Raw genomic sequence first — 23,596 nt, forward strand, 5'->3', positions numbered from 1 at the left:
TACCATGTGGACTCGAGTGTGTACCATGTTGACTAAGTTGTGTACCCCTTTGACCCAGCTGTGTACTGTGTGTTCCATGTTGACTCAACCATGAACAGTGTCCACTCAACTCTGGACCATGTTCACCGTGTATAAGCCATGTTTGTACTGTTCTGACAGATTTGTAATCTGCACACATATGTTTATTCTGTAAACGCTATAAATTGCACAAGCTCATACTCACCTGTTTTCTCTTCACTGAGCTGTCCTGGTCCTGGTTTTAGGTGTGTTGGACTGCTCCCGTAACCCCTGTGAGGCTGGAACATGTAGGAATGATGCCACCAATGGCTACATCTGTACCTGTTCACCAGGCTGGACGGGCCGTAACTGTGACCAGCAAACAGGTTAGTGAATGAATGAGTTGACTAGGGCTTAATCAGTCCCTAATCATACCATGGTGAACCACAAAACAATTAACACACTGATTATTGTCGTAGTTCGTAAACAGTGGAACTGTGCAAGTCATGGTAAGAGGGCCCATTCTTCAAAATGTCGTGAAGTTTACAGTCAAGTCTATCATTACATGTATGGACAACATAACGTTCACTCACATCTTTGAAAATTGAAAGTTGTTATGTGAGAAAATAGGCTGTAGAAGTGATGCTGTATTTGCTAGCCATGCTCAGCAAACCTACCATTTCATTCAAGATGGAAGTCTCAAGACTGCAATGAGTAATACACATCTGGTTTTGTGTTTTTAATTTTCTATTCATACCACAAGATAAAAATTGACTTTAAGATTCCTTCTTTATGTGTAAGCTCCTGAAATATTCTGTTGCATGTTGTTTTATTTTATGTGCTCTCCTGTATTTTTTTTTTCAAATTTCAAATGTTCAAATGTTTCAATTGTAATGACTTTATGGATTTCTGTTTTATTTGATTCTAGATAATTTGTTTTTAAATTTAAAAAACACAGTGCTGTATGATATAATCCTGTTCTTCCCAACGATAAGATAAATAGCTGAAAATACTCTTTCTTGCATCTATTGTGTGTTAATGTGATTTACAGCTGCGAGTGACTGTTCAAGTGTCGTGTGTCAGAATGGAGGGAGCTGTCAGCAGGATGGGTTGGGGGGTGAAATGTACCTGCCTAGATGGGTTTGAGGGGCTCGTTCTGCGAGACCAGGGCGTCTGATGGTGACCCCTGTCAGGTAATCAAACTCCCCGGGGTTAAACTGCATTTTGCACATCCAACCCTGCCATCCTAGTGGATTAATAAGAACTGGTATTTGATGAAACGTAACATTGATTTACAGATTTGTGGTTCTGATGGCTGAAGCTCACCATAACTGTCAGCCTGGTGACCAATGTTCAAATCCAGCTATTGCTCTTCCGGCTACAATTTTAGTCCAGATTGTAAATTGTCAGGTACTGTGGGGAATGTGATTTGTTTACTTTTGGCACCTATAACCTAACTACCATCATAAAAATCCTACAGATTCTTGTTACATGGTGTCATATTTATCTGTCAGATAAATAAATATGGTTGGGTAATTTTATCAGTTTACATTCGAATTTGTGATTTGTGAATTGTATATCTAGGATTGTTTTATTTTCCTCTTAAAAAGTAAGCATATCCAAATGGCTAATATTAAAGTAACAGTAAATCCATGACAAGGAGCTCAGAGCAAATCCATGCCCCTTTGTTTTCACAATACACCCCAGTGAGTCAGTGATGACGAGTGATGGCAGAAAAATTGAGACGAAAATAGCTTTGAACTCCGGTTTTGTTGGGGAGACAGTGTTGGAAGTAAGTTTTTATGTGTTTGTATGTTTTTGTTTGCATGCCTGCATGTTCTGTGTTTATTCAGTCTCTAAGCTGTGGCTCAGGAGCAAGGTGTGTTGTTGAAAACCACTGCCCTCCCATTGGAGAGTGTATTGCCATTCCACGTTGTGTATCGTGTGAGTATTTCCTATCAAAGCTGTATTCTCAAAATCTCCATGTGATAGGAACAGAAACTTTAATGTCCAGCATGTTCTCATTGCATTTAATAAGCATGGTTGAAGTTAGTGTACCCAGATAAGTGTGCGGTCAACCGGGTCAGGGTCAAAAGTGTTAAGGGAATGCCCTCGATTAATAAGTATGGGGATTATCGGCTTTTTGTGAGTTTGTGCATCGGAAGTATGTATGTATTTTTTTTCTTAAGACGGATGAATAGAGAATCCTCCATCCATTTAGGGAAGGATTAATATTTTTAACAAATAGCATTGGGAAAACAGATGTGGTAATCCGAATAGTTTCATGTTTTCAAGATGATGTCGTGTCTGATTGTTACCTTCTTATTGTAGGCGATTGAGTGTGTATGAATATTCATGGTTTGTTTCAATCCCCTAGATGTTACTGTACTCTCATTTAGACGACAGTCTCTTCACCAGTCAGAGGCCATCCCTGTTTGAATCCAGTTTTTGCCAGTCAGGATTTTTCTCTGTTTTTTTCTGTTAACACAGATGTGAAAGATATGAAAAAATGACGGAGGTTTCTGCCATTGTCTTCTTTGTTCCCCCCATTGTTGCCTTGGTTTCCTCCGTTGTCTTCTTGGTTTCCTTCAGCAGTACTTCTGACAACATTTTTATTGGTGATGGGGTGATTTTCTTCAGGATGGCTTAATTTATAAAATGAATACTTTTTTTATCCTTAATTTTTATCCTTAAATAATACATGTATATAAATGAAACATAAATTAGTATTGTTATTCTTGTTTGCCAGCTCTGATTTGCCAGCCGCCTAACATCACAAGGATTGTGTTAGAGACAGCAGAGGGCACCTACAGGTGTGGTGTGAACTGTGTGAGTGATCAAGAGTGTTCTGAGGGGGAAGTTTGCTGTTCTACAGGACCCTGTCAGAGCTCCTGCCAGCCTGGACAGCAAGGTACGTAACCAACTAACTTAATTCTGCATAGTGTCTGACCACAGATAATGCACATTTTTTTCCTGATTAATTTCCTGATCATAGATTTAGCCAGAATTTGAATACTTTTTCCTTCTAATTGGATATAATGTAATCTTTTATGGTTCATACAAAATATTTGTCGTTAACCAATCACTTGCTACTCTGAGAAAGATGTGAAATTTTCACCACTTATTTTTATGACCTTCCACATACATGTTTACATATGACATGTAACCTAACCTCCCTGATATGTCAAGAAAACTCCCATAGCAATATAACAGAAATGATGGTAAAAAGTAACTCAAATGACAAGGAAACAACCAACCAATCATTTTGTTTACGATGTTGTCCAGGACTGTCTTCCTGTCAAGTCCAGCGTCAGATCCAGCGTAGCCTTTACGAGGGCATGGCTAACCTCTCCACTGTCACCCACCTCAAATACAGGCAGTACCTGGACGGACTAAAGCAGGTACCTGACAGCAGAGCCCTCTTCAGGTTTGATCCCATTGTCCAAGACCTACTGATGGACCAGCCTATAGGCGAGGTCGTTAAGAAAGCTTATGAACTCGACACAGCTCCCATCGACTACCAGTGCAACGCAGATGGCGACTTTGAACCCAGACAGTGCAGGTTGTATATCAATGGCACTAAGAAGGCATGTTTCTGTGTTGATGTTGTTGCTGGTGTACGGAGAGGGGAAGAAGTGATGTGGCCGGGAGAAGTGACATGTACACAAGGTGAGGTGATCACGCTTTTAAAAGCCCTTGGTGTATATAATTGGAAGACATAGCTAAATATACAAATTCCCACACTACAGTAAAAATGGCACCTTATGTGACACATTGTATGACAAATACCTAATGACTCTCTGTTGTCATATGAATGGAAATCTGTTAAGTTCGACATAAAACCACAAACATATATACCTACATTCTTTCTCAGATCACAGGTCACATTTGACTTGCTGCAAACTATTTTAACCAAATGTAGTAAATCTTCTTGCACAGCAAAACTTTTACCACGTGCCACTCCTTTTAAACACTGCTCTTAAATTATCATTGAGAACAGCATAAAATACCAATCAAATAATCAGTAAGTATTTTACATGGTGGCTTAATCGATCTTTACAGAGAAGCTAGGAAGGTGTCAAGTGGTTGAATTAGATCTAGAGGCAGTCTGTACAGGTGCCAGCTGTACAGAAGACCGGGACTGTGATGCTGAACTTAAGTGCTGTCAGGATGAGTGTGGCCAGAACACCTGCCAAAAACCTGCAGGTAACATTAGCTACACGTAACTGGTGTGGTTAGACATTTTGTTCAGAAAATTAGCAACAAACTTAACTTTTAACCTAATGTTAGTGGGAGAATGAAGTTTTGCTGTAAAAAAATAAAAAAAAGAACAAAAGAAGAACAGCCTGCAGTTTCATGGTCTGTGCAAATGGTTTTCAGCTAGTGCTTCATTTCAGAGCAGTCGCTAAGCGACACAGTACTATTGGCCTATTAAGATACAGTTTGGGAAATCATGTACAGTTAACCAGACAGCTAAATATCATGAAATTGTGTAGTAACCCTTCATGTTTAGATTAAATAATTTCTCAGAAAGTGTACATGTGAGGCTACAGTTCGCTGCCAGTCATATTGAAATGAAGTAACTTCAAAATCTTAAATCAAGCGACTAGACCAAACAGCTAAATCAGAGTCCGAATCACCAGCCCAAAATACACTGGAATACATCAAAGTCATATGACCATTCAAAACTTTTTTTGACATCATATATTTGACCGGTGTCAAGCTTCAAAAGTTTTTATCAACTTTGTTGAACTAGTATCACTTTATATGCATATAAGATTTCAGAAAGATTTGTTTTTGAGAAAATGTGTAAAGGTTTTTTGTATTGCCAAAAAATAATCGACCTAGAAGAGCAATCTTCAAAACCCTTAAAGATAATATGGAGGAGAATTTTGCTGCCAATTATCAAACAGGTGCAATATGTAGTGTCTAGAAAAACAACAGAAAACACTGTCCAAAAAAATAATGTTAATATTACAAGTAAGAATAAAAGTACATTTACTAGGTTAAGAAATATTGCATAAATACACTATTTTACTATTGACCATGTACATGTAAGGAAGAAACCTTGAGTAAGCCCAGAGCCAGGAATAGTCTTTCCAATTTCGTGCTTTGTGCTTATCAGAGGGGTATTGGGCAAGACCATATATGATGACTGGGTGGGGTGCGATTTCTGGTGTCTTGGGCCTGGCATTTTGGTGAGGCAGCACTGTAAATGTGTTGCATAGAGATGGTGTGCTATGAGGAGACGGATCAGTGTGATATGACAGAATTATTGTTGAATGTGACTTTCAACTCTACTTCATAGAAAAGTGTAACCATTCTGTGTTTTTGTTGTCACTAGATCCATGTAGCGGGGTAGTTTGTCAAAACTTTGGCTCCTGCTTCCCCAAACGTGATGCTCCTCAAGAATTCTACTGCTCCTGCCCAGATAGATTTTCTGGTAACTTTTGTGAAATACGTAAGTCAACCTTTCATTTTCTTGGTGAGGAAAAGTTTTGTCTGTGTTAGACCAATACACAGTGGATATATATATATCTCAAATCTTGTGTTCCAACCCTGCTTGTACCAGTTTCATTGTGGTTTTGTGTCCATGATGAAAGATCACGGCGCTGTGGATACATATATATCTCTCAAATATTGTGTTCCAACCCTGCTTATACCAGTTTCATTGTGGTTTTGTGTCTATAAAAGATCACGGCACTGTGGATACATGTATATGTCTCAGACCTTGTGTTTAAACCCTGCTTGTACCAGTTTCATTGTGGTTTTGTGTCTATAAAAGATCACGGCACTGTGGATACATGTATATGTCTCAGACCTTGTGTTTAAACCCTGCTTGTACCAGTTTCATTGTGGTTTTGTGTCTATAAAAGATCACGGTGCTGTGGATACATATATATCTCTCAAATATTGTGTTCCAACCCTGCTTGTACCAGTTTCATTGTGGTTTTGTGTCTATAAAAGATCACGGCACTGTGGATACATGTGTACATCTGTCAGTCCTGTGTTCAAAAACTAAAAGAAAAGATGAGTTGGTTTCACATGTGCTCTGTAAAGTTTCCTCAAAACATCTGCCTGTAACTTTTGTATTCTGCATTGGGCACTTAATTGGGCACTTAATTGTGAAGCTAACATCCACTTGACACTGATTTCAAAGAGTCTTCTTGTATGAATATGGATGAAATATTGCCGATGTGGCATGAAACCATAATCATTCATTCATTCATTCATTCATTCTTCTTGTATGACATCACTTAAAATGCACACAGAAGGTCTGCCAGCAACTTGTGGGTTTCCCCCTGGGCTCTGCCTGGTTTCCTCCCACCATAATGCTGGCCGCCGTCTTATAAGTGAAATATTCTTGAGTACGGCATAAAACACTAATCAAATAAATAAATAAAATGCACACATATGTGAATTGAATATTTAGTTTACCAGTTCCAGACAAACGCTGATGAATTGATACACAACATGCAGTGGCTTGTATGAACTTGTTATACGGTCCACTCAGGTCAGACGTTTGAATCAGACCAGCTCTTTCGCAGTCTTAATTTGTCAATATTGATGGGTTCATTAGGTTGAGTACGGTGAAGATATGAACTGGTTATATACATTGTGCATTGTAGCTGAACCGTCTCCCTGTGACACTGACCCGTGCTTAAATAGGGGTATGTGTGATGTTGAGGATGGGCTGGTGTCCTGTATCTGTGAATTCCCGTACCGGGGTCAGTTCTGTGAGGGTTCCTTTACCTCCAGTGATCCATGTGACGCTGTGGTGAGTTGTAAATTTTCTCTATTTATCTTCCATTTTGTTTCTCTTTTGATTCTTTAGCAGGCTTATATTGTTAAAGGCCATCGGCTTGTTTTAGTTGATTGAATCAAGCTTGGCATCATTTCATCGGCAGCTTTACCTACCCTGAGCACCCTTGTTTCCCCCAAAAAACCTTGGTGCTGTCATATGAGTGAAAACATTCTTGAATGTAGCATTGAACGACAATGAAATAAATGAATAATTTTACAAAGCTGAGGAGTCTTTTGAAGTGGAAGGTAGAAAAGTTATGCTTTTTTTTATTTCATATGTGCAGTCAGATGTAATATTTTATCATTTAGGTCAAAAGTTGCATATTGCAGCTGTCACATGAGTAAGGCACTGCAATGTAAACCCCAGTCTAACAAATAAGTAGGCAATGAATGTGAATTTTTGTACTTACCTGTTTTGTTAGTTTACTGATTACTTTTCACCTTCCTGTATTTTTCAGTATCTCTATATATACAGACAGGGCTCTGTGTATTTTTATATGTTGTATTCTTTGGTTTTATTTGGGTTATCCAACAGAAAAGTTCAGACCAAGTTTTGTCAGTACCCATCTGTTCATCCGCCTGTCTGTATACCTGAAAACTTGTATAATTATAAAATAGCATATGGTACAGAATACTGCTTTAGTGGAAATCACATTTAGTTCACTTGTTTTGGATTGAATGTTTTCCAGTGCTGAACATTCAGATGCTTTAAAAGAACTGATGTGAATTAATTGCTGGTGTTGTTTTGTTATACGCTGCCAGGGCTGTACTGCTGATGAGATGTGTCTCGTTAGAGAACAACAGGCTACCTGTTACAGTAAGTACATGTGCCCTGTCATCACTAGCTTAACAACACTCCTAAAAATACACGTACATTTTAATTAGTTTCCTTCTGGTACCCGGGGTTGGGGTAGGGGTGGGAAGACTATATGTTTGCACCTCACCTGTCAGCCGGCCAGTCTGTCAGTTTTCTGAAGTTTTTTGCGGAACATTTTATTGTATTGAAGAGAAACTTTGGACAAGGTATCACCATAACAAGTTACAAATCCAGTTTGAGTTTTGAACTCCTAACCTCCCATCTCTGTCCCTCTGTCAGGCATTGATCTGTAATTCCTTAAAATATTGTTGGATATTGATAAAATTTTATGTACACATTCACTTTTTTGTCCAACGTATTAAGATCGAAAGTTTTGCATGTATTTTAGTAAATTTTATCTGCAGCATTTACTCTTTGTTAGGATGTGTCTGGAATAATGCTTTAATGCAGCTACATGTTTTATTTTTCCCCCCTCAGGTAAAGCAGAATTGGCACAGTTCTCGTGCAATGCTAGTACCTCTGCTGTGTACTGTAGTGTGAATGCTGAGTGTTACCTGGATGACTACCGTCACCACCGCTGTGTCTGTAAACCAGGTTTTTCAGGCGTTAATTGTGAAATAGCAGGTCAGTTTAGCAATAATATCATAGGATTTCCCACAAAAATCACCCTGCTGTACAAATTTGGTAGAAAATCTTGTGAAATTTCCCTAACAGTAATTCATATGATTGTGTACTTCATTTGATATTTCACCAACTAATCAAATTTCTGTAGCACACTGCATTTAGGAAGGCGATAGATATGTGAAAAATTTGGTGAAATTTTATTTGCTATAAGTATCATTTACTGTGGTCTATTTTCCACAGCATTCTAAATTAGATTTGTTCATGGTGACAGTAGATAAGCTTTTTTTTTTTTGGAGTAAGTTGATACGACCCCATAGTATATGGGGTCATAATGGGAGATTTGCTTCGATAATACCCTATTTCTTCTGAAATTTGGGACACTTGCCCTGCTTATTTTAGCCAATTTATATGTAATTCTAGCAGGAATGAGTCTGTTGAGGAACCTTTTTTCCCACATGGTTAGACCATCTAGTGAACAGCATACCTTTATCTTTACTTGTCTAAAAGGCTGGTAAAGAAATGAAACATTCAACACTTCTAATGTCTGTCCCAAATTTTAGAAGTATTAGGGTAGTCAAGTCTTTTCAAATGTTCCTTATGTGTGTAAAATTTGATCTCTGTGCTTTGATTCTGAAAAGGATTTTTGTATTTTCTTCCTTTGTAGAAAAAAAAGATGGACGTTGTACCCCAGTTAACACAACGGCAGTGATATTGAGTGATGTGAATGATGACGCATGTCCACCTACATGTATGTTTGATGCGGATTGCTCAGGGCAGGCAAAATGCTGTGGCTATAGCCAAAGGTGTGGAAAAACATGCTCCCAGCCACTGACCGGTGAGTTCAAACTGATCCAGTGCCCAGTGTGAATAGCCATTAATTAAAATTGTCAGAGCTCTTGGACAGAAAGCTCTTGGACGGTGGAAACCGGGCAGAGCCCGGGGGAAATCCACGACCATCCGCAGGTTGCTGACAGACCTTCCCACATACGGCCGGAGAGGAAGCCAGCATAAGCTGGTCTTGAACTCACAGCGACCACATTGGTGAAAGGCTTCTGGGTCACTATGCTGCGCTAGCGTGCTAACCGACTGAGCCACGGAGGGTCTTGCCAAATATTTTATGGAATGGGTTCCATCATGATTAGAGTTTGGATTAAAATTCCTAGGAACAGAGGAAATGACAAATTAGGGTTAGAGAGTGAAAACATTATTACAGATTATGTGTTTTTATAGGAAATATTTAGGGATTGTGATATTATAAAAGTAGTATAGTGCAAAGTAGAAATGCATACATGAGAAATATGCCAGAAACAAATGGACGGCCGTGGGTTTCCCTAGGGCTTGATCTGCCCTTTTTCGTCTCACCATAATTCTGGCTACCACCTTATGAGTTTGAGGACGGCGTAATACACAAATCAAATAAATAGTAAGTTTAAAAATAATGTGATGCGTGCGTGTGTATTTAGTTCATGTATGAATGAGTGCCAGTTGTAAATGTTCGCGTATGTGAGTGGAGTTATTACATCACCTGTTTCTCAAAGCAGTTATTATCACTTCATTACATGCATGTGTGCTATTGAACTTTGGTTTTTGTTACATGTATCTACTGTGCATATATGCAAATACATGTGCTGTACATGAATTGAAGTTCCAAACTATGTCATGTTTCTTTCATCCTCAGATATTACAGTGTGTAACATACGAAGATTGGAAGCTGCACAAACCAATATGACTCTGACCCTTCTTAGAAGCCTTCAGACCGTCACTGTGTCAGAATTCTTTGGTAAAGTCTCCACTGACATTGTTGAAATGGTCAAGGGTTATTACCTTAAGTCTGGAAAAACAGAGAGTGAGTTGCAGACCATCCTTCATCTGGTAGGGGATAGGAGCATGGCTCAGTTTATGTCTTCTGCAGCCATAGACGGCCCAGTAATACCACCCAACTGTACGGGAGATGGGCGATTCTTCCCTGCCCAGTGTCGTGGGGACAACTGCACTTGTGTGAATGTTCTGACCGGCGATCCTTGGGGACCCTCAGCACCGCTCTCTGTTATTAACTGTGCAGGTAAAACTCCCGGGACATTTCCATCTTTCTGTTGAACTTTTGTCGTGATTGATCCTATTGGTTTGTAACAACTCCCATTTCTGTCAGTTATGTCTTGGCCACGATTAATATGGCTGCAGTATTGCCCAATTGGCCATAATCATTCATTCGATTTTCGAATTTGTCATAATGGCATAGTCTTTTGTTGAAGATGTGTTCATCATTGCATTGATCATAATGTTAACTCTTCCCATGTCCCTTAGCTGGATATACAGCTGCATACGTCTATCTCTTCCGTCCATTCATCTGTTTGCTGTGTCAATCAAGTATCAATCACCAACTCTCAGTGTATCATATGTTGAATGGACACTTCCACATGTGTTTATATGTGTAAATGGCAGATATAAAACAGCAAAATTTTCTCAAATTGTGCTGTAACACATTGGTTTCAGTCAAACCAGGGAACTGCAGTGCACAGGCAGGAGACCAGTGCAGTGTGCCTTGTACAAAGGATAATGAATGTCCAGGGATAGAGAAGTGCTGCAGTTTGACCTGTGGCCAGACTTGCCTGCCTCCCAAAGGTTTGTATTCTTGTTGAAAATAATCTTCCTGTACTTGACTTTGAGTTCATGACTTTGTAATATGTAGACATAGCAGATGCAGGTATGCCTGTTTATGCATGTGTCAACCTCACTAATATTTCTGACAATTAAAAAGAATATGCGTACTTGTGTATGAATTACATGTATATTGAAGAAGGGGCCTCTGTGGTCTTGAGGTTAGCATGCTCATGCAAAACAATGACCCAGGAGTCTGAATTTAGGTCCAGCTCATGCTGGCTTCCTCTCCAAACATATGTGAGAATGTTTACCAGCTAGCTATTGATGGTCGTGGGTTTCCTTGGCTCTGCCTGGTTTTCCTCCCAACATAATACTGACATCATATAAGTTAAATATTCTGGAATATGATGTAAAACACCAGTCGAATAAATGAATAATTGAAATGCATACAAAGCATATATTTTCAGATGTTTTGGGCAGAAACAAATGCTGTCAATTCCTTGATCTTTATTGACGCAGTTTGTGTCATCAGTGTCTGCCCTTGACCTGGACAATCTGTTCTGCAAAACCTGCCGGTCAGTGTGCTACAGGTTTGAATGTTTTTCTTCCCTAAACCAGTAAATCTAATTATCTACTGTTGCCTCTTTATATGTTTATGTTATCAGAGTTGGCTTGCAGCAGTAGCCCTTGTCAAAACCAAGGTGTGTGTACGGCATTCGGAGTCGATCGCTATGCATGCGGGTGCCGTGCTGGTTTCTCTGGAGCCCACTGTGAATCATGTGAGTGCCCAGTGGATAATGTAATTCTTCAACTTTTTCGAATGTTTGCAAGGTGTTTATTCAAGCATATTCAGAATAACTGTGTAGAATGGTTAAATTACACTTTTTGTGAAGTCCTGAAATTGACCAATCCAACCAATTTAGTTTTGTCTCCAAAATCAACTTAAAAAATGTGTATAAAGTGGACTTAAAGTCACTCTTTCATATGCTAAAAGTTTGAGGAAATTAAGTGTGTCACAATGACTCTGGATTTCACAGTGAATAATGCAACTATGTGTACATGTATACCATGTTCCAGTTCATTGAATCACGTAAATCCTTACATATCACACTAGGTTGTATCGCGTGACATAATTAAATAGATATATTAAAGTATATAAAGAAATAAATGAATGGCTATCTACAGACCAGCAGGCCATCCCTTTTTTTCATTGACGTCTCATTTCTTTTCTGTGGGGCAGATGTCGGCACTGCTTGCTCCAGAACGCTTAACCTTTGTGGGGCTGGTGGAACGTGCCAGCCTGTGGGCAATGAGAACTACAGGTGTATGTGTATGAGTGGCTACTATGGCGACCATTGCCAATTCTACAACGGGACTGTGGGGACGGTCTGCACAAGGACGCCAACAATCTGTGAAAATGGCGGATCCTGTATGCCTGAAGGCACCAATGGCTACAGATGCATGTGTTTCTTTGGATTCTATGGTCGAAATTGCGAGTATCACAATGGAACTGTACCCCCTCCTACTGGAGTCTGTCAGGTAATCTTGTTAAAGTAAAACAAACTTTAAATCTTTTCACTTTTTGAAATTCAGCTGTACAAAATAAGATGTGGCACAAGCAAGAATTAGGTATCATTCTAATAATGAAAACTATGGTGCATTGCGTTTCACCAAATTTCCTTCTGTATTTGGCCTAAAATTTTGTCTGTGTATAAGTTACACATTTTGCATGTCTCTGATGGGTTTTTTTTGTTGTTTTTTTTTTTGGAAGATAAAATGATCTACTGGTATGCTTAAATCCTAGAAGTAATTATTTATTGTTTTTTTTTTACCTCTAAAATTGCAATTTTTCTCAGGCAAATTTGTAGAGCATATATGCAGTAGGTTACATGTTTCCTAAAACACATGCAGTTAGCATGCATAGTTTATCTTGGTTTATAGGCTTATGTATGTTGGATGTTGTTGTTTCACCTACAGAATTTTTTCTGCCCCCTTGAGATGTACTGTGTAGCACAGGAGGAGTGTAAGGTGGGAGAGGGCAATAAGACATGCAGAACAACTCCTGTATGTAAAGGTATGGCATACATACAAGTACATATAATAGACAATTTTCAAATACAGCTCTTACTAACCAGTTGCCAGTGAGATAAGCACAGCTTCTGCTGACAGTTTGCCAGCAAGACACGATGCCTTGCCAGTGAGACACAAATACAGCGTCTGTTGGCCTTTTCCAGTGACACATAAATATAGGATCTACTGACCCTTTGTCATTGAGACAGAAAAATACAGCTTCTGCTGAGCCTTTGTGAATGAGACAACAATACAGATTGTATTTGCTCTTTGTGAATGAGACACCAATACAGATTGTGTATGCCCTTGGTCAATGAAACATCAATACAGATTGTGTTTGCCCTTTGTCAGTGAGACACCAATACAGATTGTGTTTGCCCTTTGTCAATGAGACACCAATACAGATTGTGTAGGCCCTTGGTCAATGAGACACCAATACAGATTGTGTTTGCCCTTTGCCAATGATACACCAATACAGATTGTGTTTGCCCTTTGTCAGTGAGACACCAATAGAGATTGTGTTTGCCTTTTGTCAGTGAGACAGAAAAATACAGCTTGTGCTGGGCCTTTACCAATGAGACACCAATACAGATTGTGTAGGCCCTTGGTCAATGATACACCAATACAGATTGTGTAGGCCCTTGGTCAATGATACACCAATACAGATTGTGTTTGCCCTTTGTCAGTGAGACACCAATAGAGATTGTGTTTGCCTTTTGTCAGTGAGACAGAAAAATACAGCTTCTGCTGGGCCTTTACCAATGAGACACCAATACAGATTTCGTTTGCCTTTTGTCAATGAGACACCAATACAGATTGTGTTTGCCTTTTTGTCAATGATACACCAATACAGATTGTGTTTGCCTTTTGTCAAGGAAACAGCAATACTTATAGGAGAGGCACTTGGCCAGTGAGACACAAGTACAGCTTATAACGTGGTGTCATATTACATGAAGTGTGAACCGTGGATTGATGCTGCTATTTCAATTAAATCAATCTGAGAAAATCAAACAAGTTAACCTATGTACTACATGTATATGTGTTTTTCAGAATTTGAAGTTGAATGGTGTTACATGTAACATATAGGGCACTACAGAAATTTGGCAGAGCAAATTATTGGACCTTAATATCTCCTTAAGCTGCTAAATACAACATCTTATGTTTGTTTTTCTATGGACTTTGTTGTCAGTAATAAAGGAGTTACTATTACTGTTGCTTTAAAACACCTCTTTCTCATTTCCGCTTTCGTATATCTGTTCCCTAATAAAGGCCAATCCATTTAGTTTTTTTCCAGCAATGGATGCTCATGCCATTACAAAGACAGGATGTATAGAGTTTGTATGTTAGATGATAATTTGTTTTGCTTGTTCTGATGTACTGGACATTGCATACTTTCAGCCAGAGACATGTGCAGCACTAACCCCTGTATGTTTGGTGGTTCCTGCACCCAGGACAGCGTGCAGGGCTACAGGTGTTGGTGTCAGCAGGGATTTACAGGGAGAAATTGTGGCATCCCGGGTAAGATTGCCAGTTGTCATTTGCTGTAATTCACTTCTGTATATATCGAAAGAGCCAGAAAAAAGGAAAACTATAACATTTTTAATTATGCAGTGACTAAAATGTTTTATAGGTACACATAAGGTTTGATATTTGTACACCATGGATAAGACACTTTTCGCTTGACACTCAGTACTGAGAGGTTTATATACAGTAGCTAAGATTCAGAACTGGTTGGCCCAGTGTCAGTATAATGTGACTGGGAGGGTTGGCATGTCGGGTGTTTTCTGGGCAGCACTGGCGACATTGAACATTTTTTAAGCACGACTTAAAACCCCAAGCATACACTGTATATACATACATTAGACACCTTTCATGGAAATTTCAGAATCATCGGTCAAGTAGTAGCAATTTTTGACATGCATGTGTGAAATAGGATGTTAGACTGAGCAGGCATCTAGCTTCTGGGATTTGATGTTCCTGCATATGGTTGCTGTTAATCAAGTGAAAAATACAGCTCTTTTAATAATACTTTTTCAGATATACTGGAATTCTCACAAAATTGTCTAATGTCCTTCAAGTGATAGGAAGTGTGACATAAAACCGTTGCGTTTAAAAATCTGGAATGATTTCAAATTTTTTCTGAACAGCTTGTTATAAGTGTGTGCCTTTGTTTTTGTTTGTTTTTTTTTTTCGTTTTTTCATTAATTGGAAAGGAAGTCAATGTGGAATACAAAATGGCAACTAATCTACATACATGTACTACTGTTGATTTTAAGCTGTGGCTTTTGTTGCCTGGTAAGAATTTTGCTTAGATATGTTGGTTGGTAATACCTATAATTGTTTTCAGCCCCACACCGAGGAGTTTGTGGGAAAGTGGACATAGTGAAACTGCTTCACAAGTTAGTGGCATCTCCATCATCACTAGGAGCAGACTGTGTGGTGGACTCTGACTGTGGGAGTGACCAGAAATGTTGTCTCTCAGACTCGGGGGTCAGGTGTGTCTGGCCAGAAGCTACAGGTGAGGAAGACTTATTGTAATAAGAGTGTGAAAACCCATTGACTTATAATGAAGTAGTATACGTTTATTATACACGTATGTACACGTCTGTTTTTTGAGTGGATGTCTTCTGATTTCGTTTACCATCATTTTTTTCCTGTCAGCATGAAAATCCTGTGGGTAACGTTGTTTTCATTCGTAACAAATCAAGGATAAGTATAGTTTTGGAGACTTGGGTACTTGTTGAACCAGTTTGTTGGTTCAATCTTTAAAATTTTGAAAAATATTTTAAAGTAAGCCTTTTTGCTCAGTACCACTAAAGTTGACATTATGGTTCATTATATTTGAGATTTCTGCAAGCCTTTATTGGGTATAAAACATTTGCATATCAAAGGAAAATATTGTGATTTTGGTATTAATTTGGTTATTGGTTAAATTTATTACAGATGCTGTCTAGTTCTTTACCCCAGAACGTGGATTTCTGTGTGCTAATTTGTAACTGCGAATATTTTGATGCTCTTTGACATCTTTTACATATGTGATCATCAGCACTAACCAACTTAGGTCTGTTTTGTTGTTGTTGTTAGGTGCGAGCTTGTGTGAACAGCAGAACTACACTATGATGATGGTGAAGGAAAGCTTGCGAAACCTGAGCCGTGTAGACAACGTTACGCTGTCACAGCTGATGATTTTTGCTGAGGATAATCGAGTTCAACGTTACATCTACCAGATGTACAAGGTGAATGTGTCTCAGCTCCTGGGCAGTCTGGGTGAACTACAAAGCCTAAGTGTGGGTGCTTTACTGAACATGTCAAGCCAGTATCTAGCCTTGCCTTACCCCAACTGTACATATGACAGCCGGGAGTTTGAGCCCGTGCAGTGTTCTAGATTTATGAATGGAAGCATCCAGCTGTGTTACTGTGCCGATGTTGAGACTGGAGAGATGGTAGGCCAGGTGACCTATTATCCGTGGAAACCCGTCTGCCATCGTCAAGGTCAGTTGTGCCAGTTCATTTAGATTGAGACCAGTCTAAGATTTATGTACAAGATGTAAAAATGTTGATTAATTGTGTTATGAAGCTGATAATGTTTTAGAAAACCGTTAAAGCTAAACCATGGCAAATAAGCTAAAAAAATGACCTGACTAGCCAAAATTTACATTTTTAGAGGCAGGTAAATATAAGAAACTAAAAACTTAAATATTTTCAGTTTGATATTATTCTGCCGTCTAAGCAAACCGAATGGTAAATGCAACTATATCACACTGGGTTGAATGGCGTGACATAAATGAATGGCTGTCAGAGCAGGTTTGAAGCTGATTCACTGACTTTTCATTTCTTTTCTGTGGGGCAGATGTCGGCACTGCTTGCTCCAGAACACTTAACCTTTGTGGGTCTGGTGGAACGTGCCAGCCTGTGGGCAATGAGAACTACAGGTGTATGTGTATGAGTGGCTACTATGGCGACCGTTGCCAATTCTACAACGGAACGGCGGGGACAGTCTGCACAAGGACGCCAACAATCTGTGAAAATGGCGGATCCTGTATGCCTGAAGGCACCAATGGCTACAGATGCATGTGTTTCTTTGGATTCTATGGTCGAAATTGCGAGTATCACAATGGAACTGTACCCCCTCCTACTGGAGTCTGTCAGGTAAATCCTGTTAAAGTAAAACAAACTTTAAATCTTTTCACTTTTTGAAATTCAGCTGTACAAAATAAGATGTGGCACAAGCAAGAATTAGGTATCATTCTAATAATGAAAACTATGGTGCATTGCGTTCACTAAATTGCTTTCTGTATTTGGCCTAAAATTTTGTCTGTGTATAAGTTACACATTTTGCATGTCTCTGACGGGTTTTTTTTGTTGTTTTTTTTTTGGAAGATAAAATGATCTACTGGTATGTTTAAATTCTAGAAGTAACTATTTATTGTTTTTTTTTTACCTCTAAAATTGCAATTTTTCTCAGGCAAATTTGTAGAGCACATATGCAGTAGGTTACATGTTTCCTAAAATACATGCAGTTAGCATGCATAGTTTATCTTGGTTTACAGGCTTATGTATGTTGGATGTTGTTGTTTCACCTACAGAATTTTTTCTGCCCCCTTGAGATGTACTGTGTAGCACAGGAGGAGTGTAAGGTGGGAGAGGGCAATAAGACATGCAGAACAACTCCTGTATGTAAAGGTATGGCATACATACAAGTACATATAATAGACACTTTTCAAATACAGCTCTTACTAACCAGTTGCCAGTGAGATAAGCACAGCTTCTGCTGACAGTTTGCCAGCAAGACACGATGCCTTGCCAGTGAGACACAAATACAGCGTCTGTTGGCCTTTTCCAGTGAAACATAAATATAGGATCTACTGACTCTTTGTCATTGAGTCACAAAAATACAGCTTCTGCTGAGCCTTTGTGAATGAGACAACAATACAGATTGTGTTTGCTCTCTGTCAGTGATACACCAATACAGATTGTGTTTGCCCTTTGTCAGTGAGACACCAATAGAAATTGTGTATGCCGTTGTCAGTAATAAAGGATTTTAGTCTAGTTATTACTCCCCTTGTTATAAATTTAATGAAGAGGTGCTGTTTTGAAAACACCTCTTTCTCCTTACCTCTTTCGTATATCTGTTTTCTAATAAAGGCCAATGTGTTGTAAAGCAATTAGTTTTTTCCCTACAAGGATGTATAGAGTTTGTATGTTAGATGATCATTTGTTTTGCTTGTTCTGATGTACTGGACATTGCATACTTTCAGCCAGAGACATGTGCAGCACTAACCCCTGTATGTTTGGTGGTTCCTGCACCCAGGACAGTGTGCAGGGTTACAGGTGTTGGTGTCAGCAGGGATTTACAGGGAGAAATTGTGGCATCCCGGGTAAGATTGCCAGTTGTCATTTGCTGTAATTCACTTTTGTATATATTGAGAGAGCCAGGACTGGTTGGCCCAGTGTCAGTATAATTTGACTGGGAGGGTTGGCATGTCGGGTGTTTTCTGGGCAGCACTGGTGACATTGAACATTTTTTAAGCACGACTTTAAAACCCCAAGCATACACTGTATATACATACATTAGACACCTTTCATGGAAATTTCAGAATCATCGGTCAAGTAGTAGCAATTTTTGACATGCATGTGTGAAATAGGATGTTAGACTGAGCAGGCATCTAGCTTCTGGGATTTGATGTTCCTGCATATGGTTGCTGTTAATCAAGTGAAAAATACAGCTCTTTCAATAATACTTTTTCTGATATACTGGAATTTTCACAAAATTGTCTAATGTCCTTCAAGTGATAGGAAGTGTGACATAAAACCGTTGCGTTTAAAAATCTGGAATGATTTCAAATTTAGGAGGTTTTTCTGAACAGCTTGTTATATGTGTGTGCCTTTGTTTTTTTGTTTTTTTTTTTCGTTTTTTCATTAATTGGAAAGGAAGTCAATGTGGAATACAAAATGGCAACTAATCTACAAACATGTACTGCTGTTGATTTTAAGCTGTGGCTTTTGTTGCCTGGTAAGAATTTTGCTTAGATATGTTTGTTGGTAATGCCTATAATTGTTTTCAGCCTCACACCGGGGAGTTTGTGGGAAAGTGGACATAGTGAAACTGCTTCACAAGTTAGTGGCATCTCCATCATCACTAGGAGCAGACTGTGTTGTGGACTCTGACTGTGGGAATGACCAGAAATGTTGTCTCTCAGACTCGGGGGTCAGGTGTGTCTGGCCAGAAGCTACAGGTGAGGAAGACTTACTGTAATAAGAGTGTGAAAACCCATTGAGTTACAATGAAGTAGTATACGTTTATTATACACGTATGTACACGTCTATTTTTTGAGTGGATGTCTTCTACTTTCGTTTACCATCATTTTTTTCCTGTCAGCATGAAAATCCTGTGGGTAACGTTGTTTTCATTCGTAACAAATCAAGGATAAGTATAGTTTTGGAGATTTGGGTACTTGTTGAACCAGTTTGTTGGTTCAATCTTTAAAATTTTGAAAAATATTTTAAAGTAAGCCTTTTTGCTCAGTACCACTAAAGTTGACATTATGGATCATTATATTTGAGATTTCTGCAAGCCTTTATTGGGTATAAAACATTTGCATATCAAAGGAAAATATTGTGATTTTGGTATTAATTTGGTTATTGGTTAAATTTATTACAAATGCCAATCTAGTTCTTTACCCCAGAACGTGGATTTCTGTGTGCTAATTTGTAACTGCAAATTTTTTGATGCTCTTTGACATCTTTTACATATGTGATCATCAGCACTAACCAACTTAGGTCTGTTTTGTTGTTGTTGTTAGGTGCGAGCTTGTGTGAACAGCAGAACTACACTATGATGATGGTGAAGGAAAGCTTGCGAAACCTGAGCCATGTAGACAACGTTACGCTATCACAGCTGATGATTTTTGCTGAGGATAATCGAGTTCAACGTTACATCTACCAGATGTACAAGGTGGATGTGTCTCAGCTCCTGGGCAGTCTGGGTGAACTACAAAGCCTGAGTGTGGGTGCTTTACTGAACATGTCAAGCCAGTATCTAGCCTTGCCTTACCCCAACTGTACATATGACACCCAGGAGTTTGAGCCTGTGCAGTGTTCTAGGTTTATGAATGGAAGCATCCAGCTGTGTTACTGTGCCGATGTTGAGACTGGAGAGATGGTAGGCCAGGTGACCTATTATCCGTGGAAACCCGTCTGTCGTCGTCAAGGTCAGTTGTGCCAGTTCATTTAGATTGAGACCAGTCTAAGATTTATGTACAAGATGTAAAAATGTTGATTAATTATGTTATGAAGCTGATAATGTTTTAGAAGACCGTTAAAGCTAAACCATGTCAAATAGGCTAAAAAAAAAAAGGTGTGCCTGGTTTCCTCCCACCTTTAAGCTGGCTACCGTCATATCAGTGAAATATTCTTCAGCATGGCGTAAAGCACCAGGGAAATAAATAAATCTAAGCAAATGGCAGAACACCATTCTAACGTTAGTAGGTCTCTCAGAATCAGTCAGGACTCAATGTTGTACTCGGGCGGGGTGGCTTCCTGGCCTTCGGTAAGTCGTCCCAGTGAAGCAGCACCAGCAAGAGTGGTATAATTCCGTCTTGCAACAAGGAGGCACATTACATGCACTTCGTCATCATATGACTGAAAAATTGTGAAATATGACATTAAACCCCAAGCACTCACTCACTCACTTCTTACAAAGGTATGGACACTGTTGACCTTGAAGAAATAATGCTTGGACATATGAATCAAATATCAATTCCTCCCAATCTTTTCCCAGATGATGGTGACATTTGCTCAAGCAAGCCATGTTGGAATGGAGGAACATGTGTGCCATTGGGAAGCGACTATTACTGTGATTGTGCATGTGGGTATGAAGGCAGACATTGTGAGATGCATCGCCAGACTGCCCCATCACTTTGCCAGGTTAGTGGTTTAAGGTTAGATCTGTATTATTGCTGTGTATTAAGTCTGAAACGGAATGCATGACATGTGACATTATGGAAGCCGTATTGTAGGATTAATTAAGCAGCTGTTATTGCTAATTTTAAGTGCACAATCTTCAGTTAATTTTTTGGATTCGGTGTTGATTAGCTGTGAGATCTGTTAATCTTGTGTCGATCTATGCTTTCATTTTACCACTCTCAGTCATTACGTTCACTGAGCTGGGACTCGGACACTTTGGCCGCAATGTCTAATAAGTCCAAGCTGGACATCACAATGCTTTCTATAGTCATATTTTTATCCGTCCATTTGTCCATCCAGACAGCTTTACCAAACTTACTCCAAATGTACATGTAGACATTGGAAAGAACTGCTGTCATTTTTTGTGACCATGACCAGTTTCCTCAAGATTATCTGGATATAAATTTTATGGAAGGCTCAAAAAAATTTCTCTTAAATGCTACCAGCAATTCTCTTCAAACTTGTACATTATAGCGTGTAATTAATCATGTAAATGACATTGACCTGTTATTTCAAAGTCATTGAACTTCTGTCACAAGGACTTTGTGAACATATATTGTTTTTTGCACCTGTGCTTGCATGGTGTATTTAGTGCATTGCACATTATTTTTCTTTTTCTTTAGAAAATGGCTTTGAACTTAGTGTGTCTCTGACATTGTGTTCATCACCAAACAGAACACTGTATATAGAAATAGATAAGAAAGCTGATGATTCATGAATGCCTGTCTTTGGTTTTATCAGATGAAGTACTGTTCTCCTGGGACACACTGTGTTGTAGAGCAGCAGTGTAGATATGTGGGACCAGGGGCTGAGGAATGTCAAGCTACTACTGTATGTAGAGGTAAGAGATACTGAAAGGTATTTTTTTAGTTTTTGGTTCAATCTTTAAAATTTTTTAAAATATTCTAAAGTAAGCCTTTTTTGCCCAGTAGCTCATTATATGCGAGATTGTAGGTGGCTTGTATCTACTTGTTGATAAAACTAGTCTGTATGACTAAAATCTCCCCTGAGGAGACAGGATTAAATATTAAATAAATTAAGTATTCATGTTATGAAAGATGGGAGGAAGTTGACAGCCTTTAAATTATGCCAGAATGAACAAGAAATGTTCAGCTGCAGCGGTGCAAGTGCATGTGTGTAGGTGTTGCTTTGATCGCATTTTGACTTCATCATCTTGTGCGCTGGTAGGCCTGGTTTGCTAGTATGGATTCACGGTGTGCTAAATTCTGATATAACTTTATATACGGAGAGCCCTGCAGTTTAAAAACGGATATTTGACGTGACACTCTACATGTGTAAAGTTACTGGGTAGTCATGCTGTTTTCTCCCAAATTCCCATTTATAACAAAATAATGATAATAAAACAAGGGCATGTACTAAAATTATTATGATTAAAACTGAGGAAAACATGAACTGTTGGTGGTAGGAGCATAGACGGACGGCTGAGTGAAGCATGACTTTGTTTATTACATTCTTGAATGGTCAGCATAATCCCCTGACCTCCCCTGATGTAAGACCCACAGCTAACGCAATGAATCCTGGGATACACTTTCCATATCCCAGGGTGAAATTTTGGGTCATTTATTGTAAAGTAAGGTTGAGGTCTGTTTCACCCAAGGTGTTGGGAACAGTGCTTGTCATTCAATCGTACTGGCCCGGATAGCACAGTTGGTAGAGCGTCTGATTCGGGAGCGGTAGATCCGGGTTCAATCCTCTATCGCGTCACACTTAAGACTTTAAAGAGGAAGTTGTAACTTCCTTTGCTTGGCATTCAGCATTAAGGGGATAGTACAACAACTGGTTGACTCGTATCAGTATAATGGCTCAGGCGGAGCAGCTTACTTGCCTTCGTTCAGTTGTCTCAGTGAAGCAGCACTAGATAAAAGAACGGTGGAAATCTGTCCTGCAACAAGGAGGTACATTACATACACCCTAATGATTCCTTTGTTGTCATATGACTGAAAAATTGTTGAGCATGACGTTAAACCCCAAGCACGCACTCATTCAATCGCTAGGACATAACAGATGTTAGTTCAGTCCCAGCTTTGGACAAAGGATGTTCGAAATTACATCTTCCTTTTTTCTTGTTGGCTGTAAACTGTCTCAGATTACATCAGTGCTTGTCTTTCAATTGCTAGGACATGAAACATGTTAATTCAGTCTAAGCTTTAGACAGGAAATGTACGAAATTCCACCACTTAAACATTTCTGAAAACCTTGGTGGCTGGAAGTGGTGCACTGCTCTGATGGGGCAATGAGGTAATGTTACACGAAGTTTGTTAGGTATCCTGTTCCTTCCCTCATTGAGGCATACCTGTTGAGCAAATTCTCCAGATGGAATTGGAGTAGTGTCATGAGTGGTTGAGGCTTTGATAATTATAAATGACAGTTTGTTTACCTGTTTCAGCGAATGCCACTTGCCAAAGCAACCCATGTTTATTTGGATCGACCTGTATACCTGACAGTGTAATGGGATACAGATGTTCCTGCCGTCCTGGTTTCAAGGGTAGAAACTGTGGAAGCATTGGTGAGACATTTGCACTATATAAAGTGAACTCAGTGCTTTGAATTTGTGCTCTTTATGCTAGTTACTATGAAACTAATTTTTTTAACCTGACCTGATATAATATGGTAATGAAAATAGTACTATTGTTTGTGTAGTTTATCAAAAGTGTTCACAGTAACACATTGGGGGACTTCGTGGCTCAGTTGGTTAGC

General features: G+C 39.1%; 1 protein-coding gene across 1 annotated transcript in view; it reads left to right on the forward strand.

Annotated features, from left to right (window-relative positions):
- The first annotated feature begins 263 nt into the window (after positions 1–263).
- LOC135467134 (neurogenic locus Notch protein-like) overlaps positions 264–23,596 on the forward strand; it is a 25,034-nt gene continuing 1,701 nt past the window's right edge. Inside the window, exons 1-26 of the mRNA XM_064744896.1 lie at positions 264–383; positions 1,049–1,190; positions 1,851–1,941; positions 2,747–2,908; positions 3,283–3,666; positions 4,060–4,203; positions 5,342–5,458; positions 6,627–6,775; positions 7,564–7,618; positions 8,096–8,242; positions 8,907–9,077; positions 9,921–10,304; positions 10,736–10,864; positions 11,509–11,622; positions 12,084–12,382; positions 12,821–12,917; positions 14,312–14,431; positions 15,261–15,431; positions 15,998–16,405; positions 16,764–17,062; positions 17,500–17,596; positions 18,172–18,291; positions 18,979–19,149; positions 19,717–20,124; positions 20,694–20,839; positions 21,620–21,719. Of these exons, the coding sequence (XP_064600966.1) occupies positions 1,134–1,190; positions 1,851–1,941; positions 2,747–2,908; positions 3,283–3,666; positions 4,060–4,203; positions 5,342–5,458; positions 6,627–6,775; positions 7,564–7,618; positions 8,096–8,242; positions 8,907–9,077; positions 9,921–10,304; positions 10,736–10,864; positions 11,509–11,622; positions 12,084–12,382; positions 12,821–12,917; positions 14,312–14,431; positions 15,261–15,431; positions 15,998–16,405; positions 16,764–17,062; positions 17,500–17,596; positions 18,172–18,291; positions 18,979–19,149; positions 19,717–20,124; positions 20,694–20,839; positions 21,620–21,719 (4,540 nt within the window). The 5' untranslated portion in view covers positions 264–383; positions 1,049–1,133. The remainder of the gene's footprint in view (positions 384–1,048; positions 1,191–1,850; positions 1,942–2,746; positions 2,909–3,282; positions 3,667–4,059; positions 4,204–5,341; positions 5,459–6,626; positions 6,776–7,563; positions 7,619–8,095; positions 8,243–8,906; positions 9,078–9,920; positions 10,305–10,735; positions 10,865–11,508; positions 11,623–12,083; positions 12,383–12,820; positions 12,918–14,311; positions 14,432–15,260; positions 15,432–15,997; positions 16,406–16,763; positions 17,063–17,499; positions 17,597–18,171; positions 18,292–18,978; positions 19,150–19,716; positions 20,125–20,693; positions 20,840–21,619; positions 21,720–23,596) is intronic.

This window comes from Liolophura sinensis, chromosome 6 (genome assembly GCF_032854445.1).
Source record: "Liolophura sinensis isolate JHLJ2023 chromosome 6, CUHK_Ljap_v2, whole genome shotgun sequence".
Classification (NCBI taxonomy): Eukaryota; Metazoa; Mollusca; class Polyplacophora; order Chitonida; family Chitonidae; genus Liolophura; species Liolophura sinensis.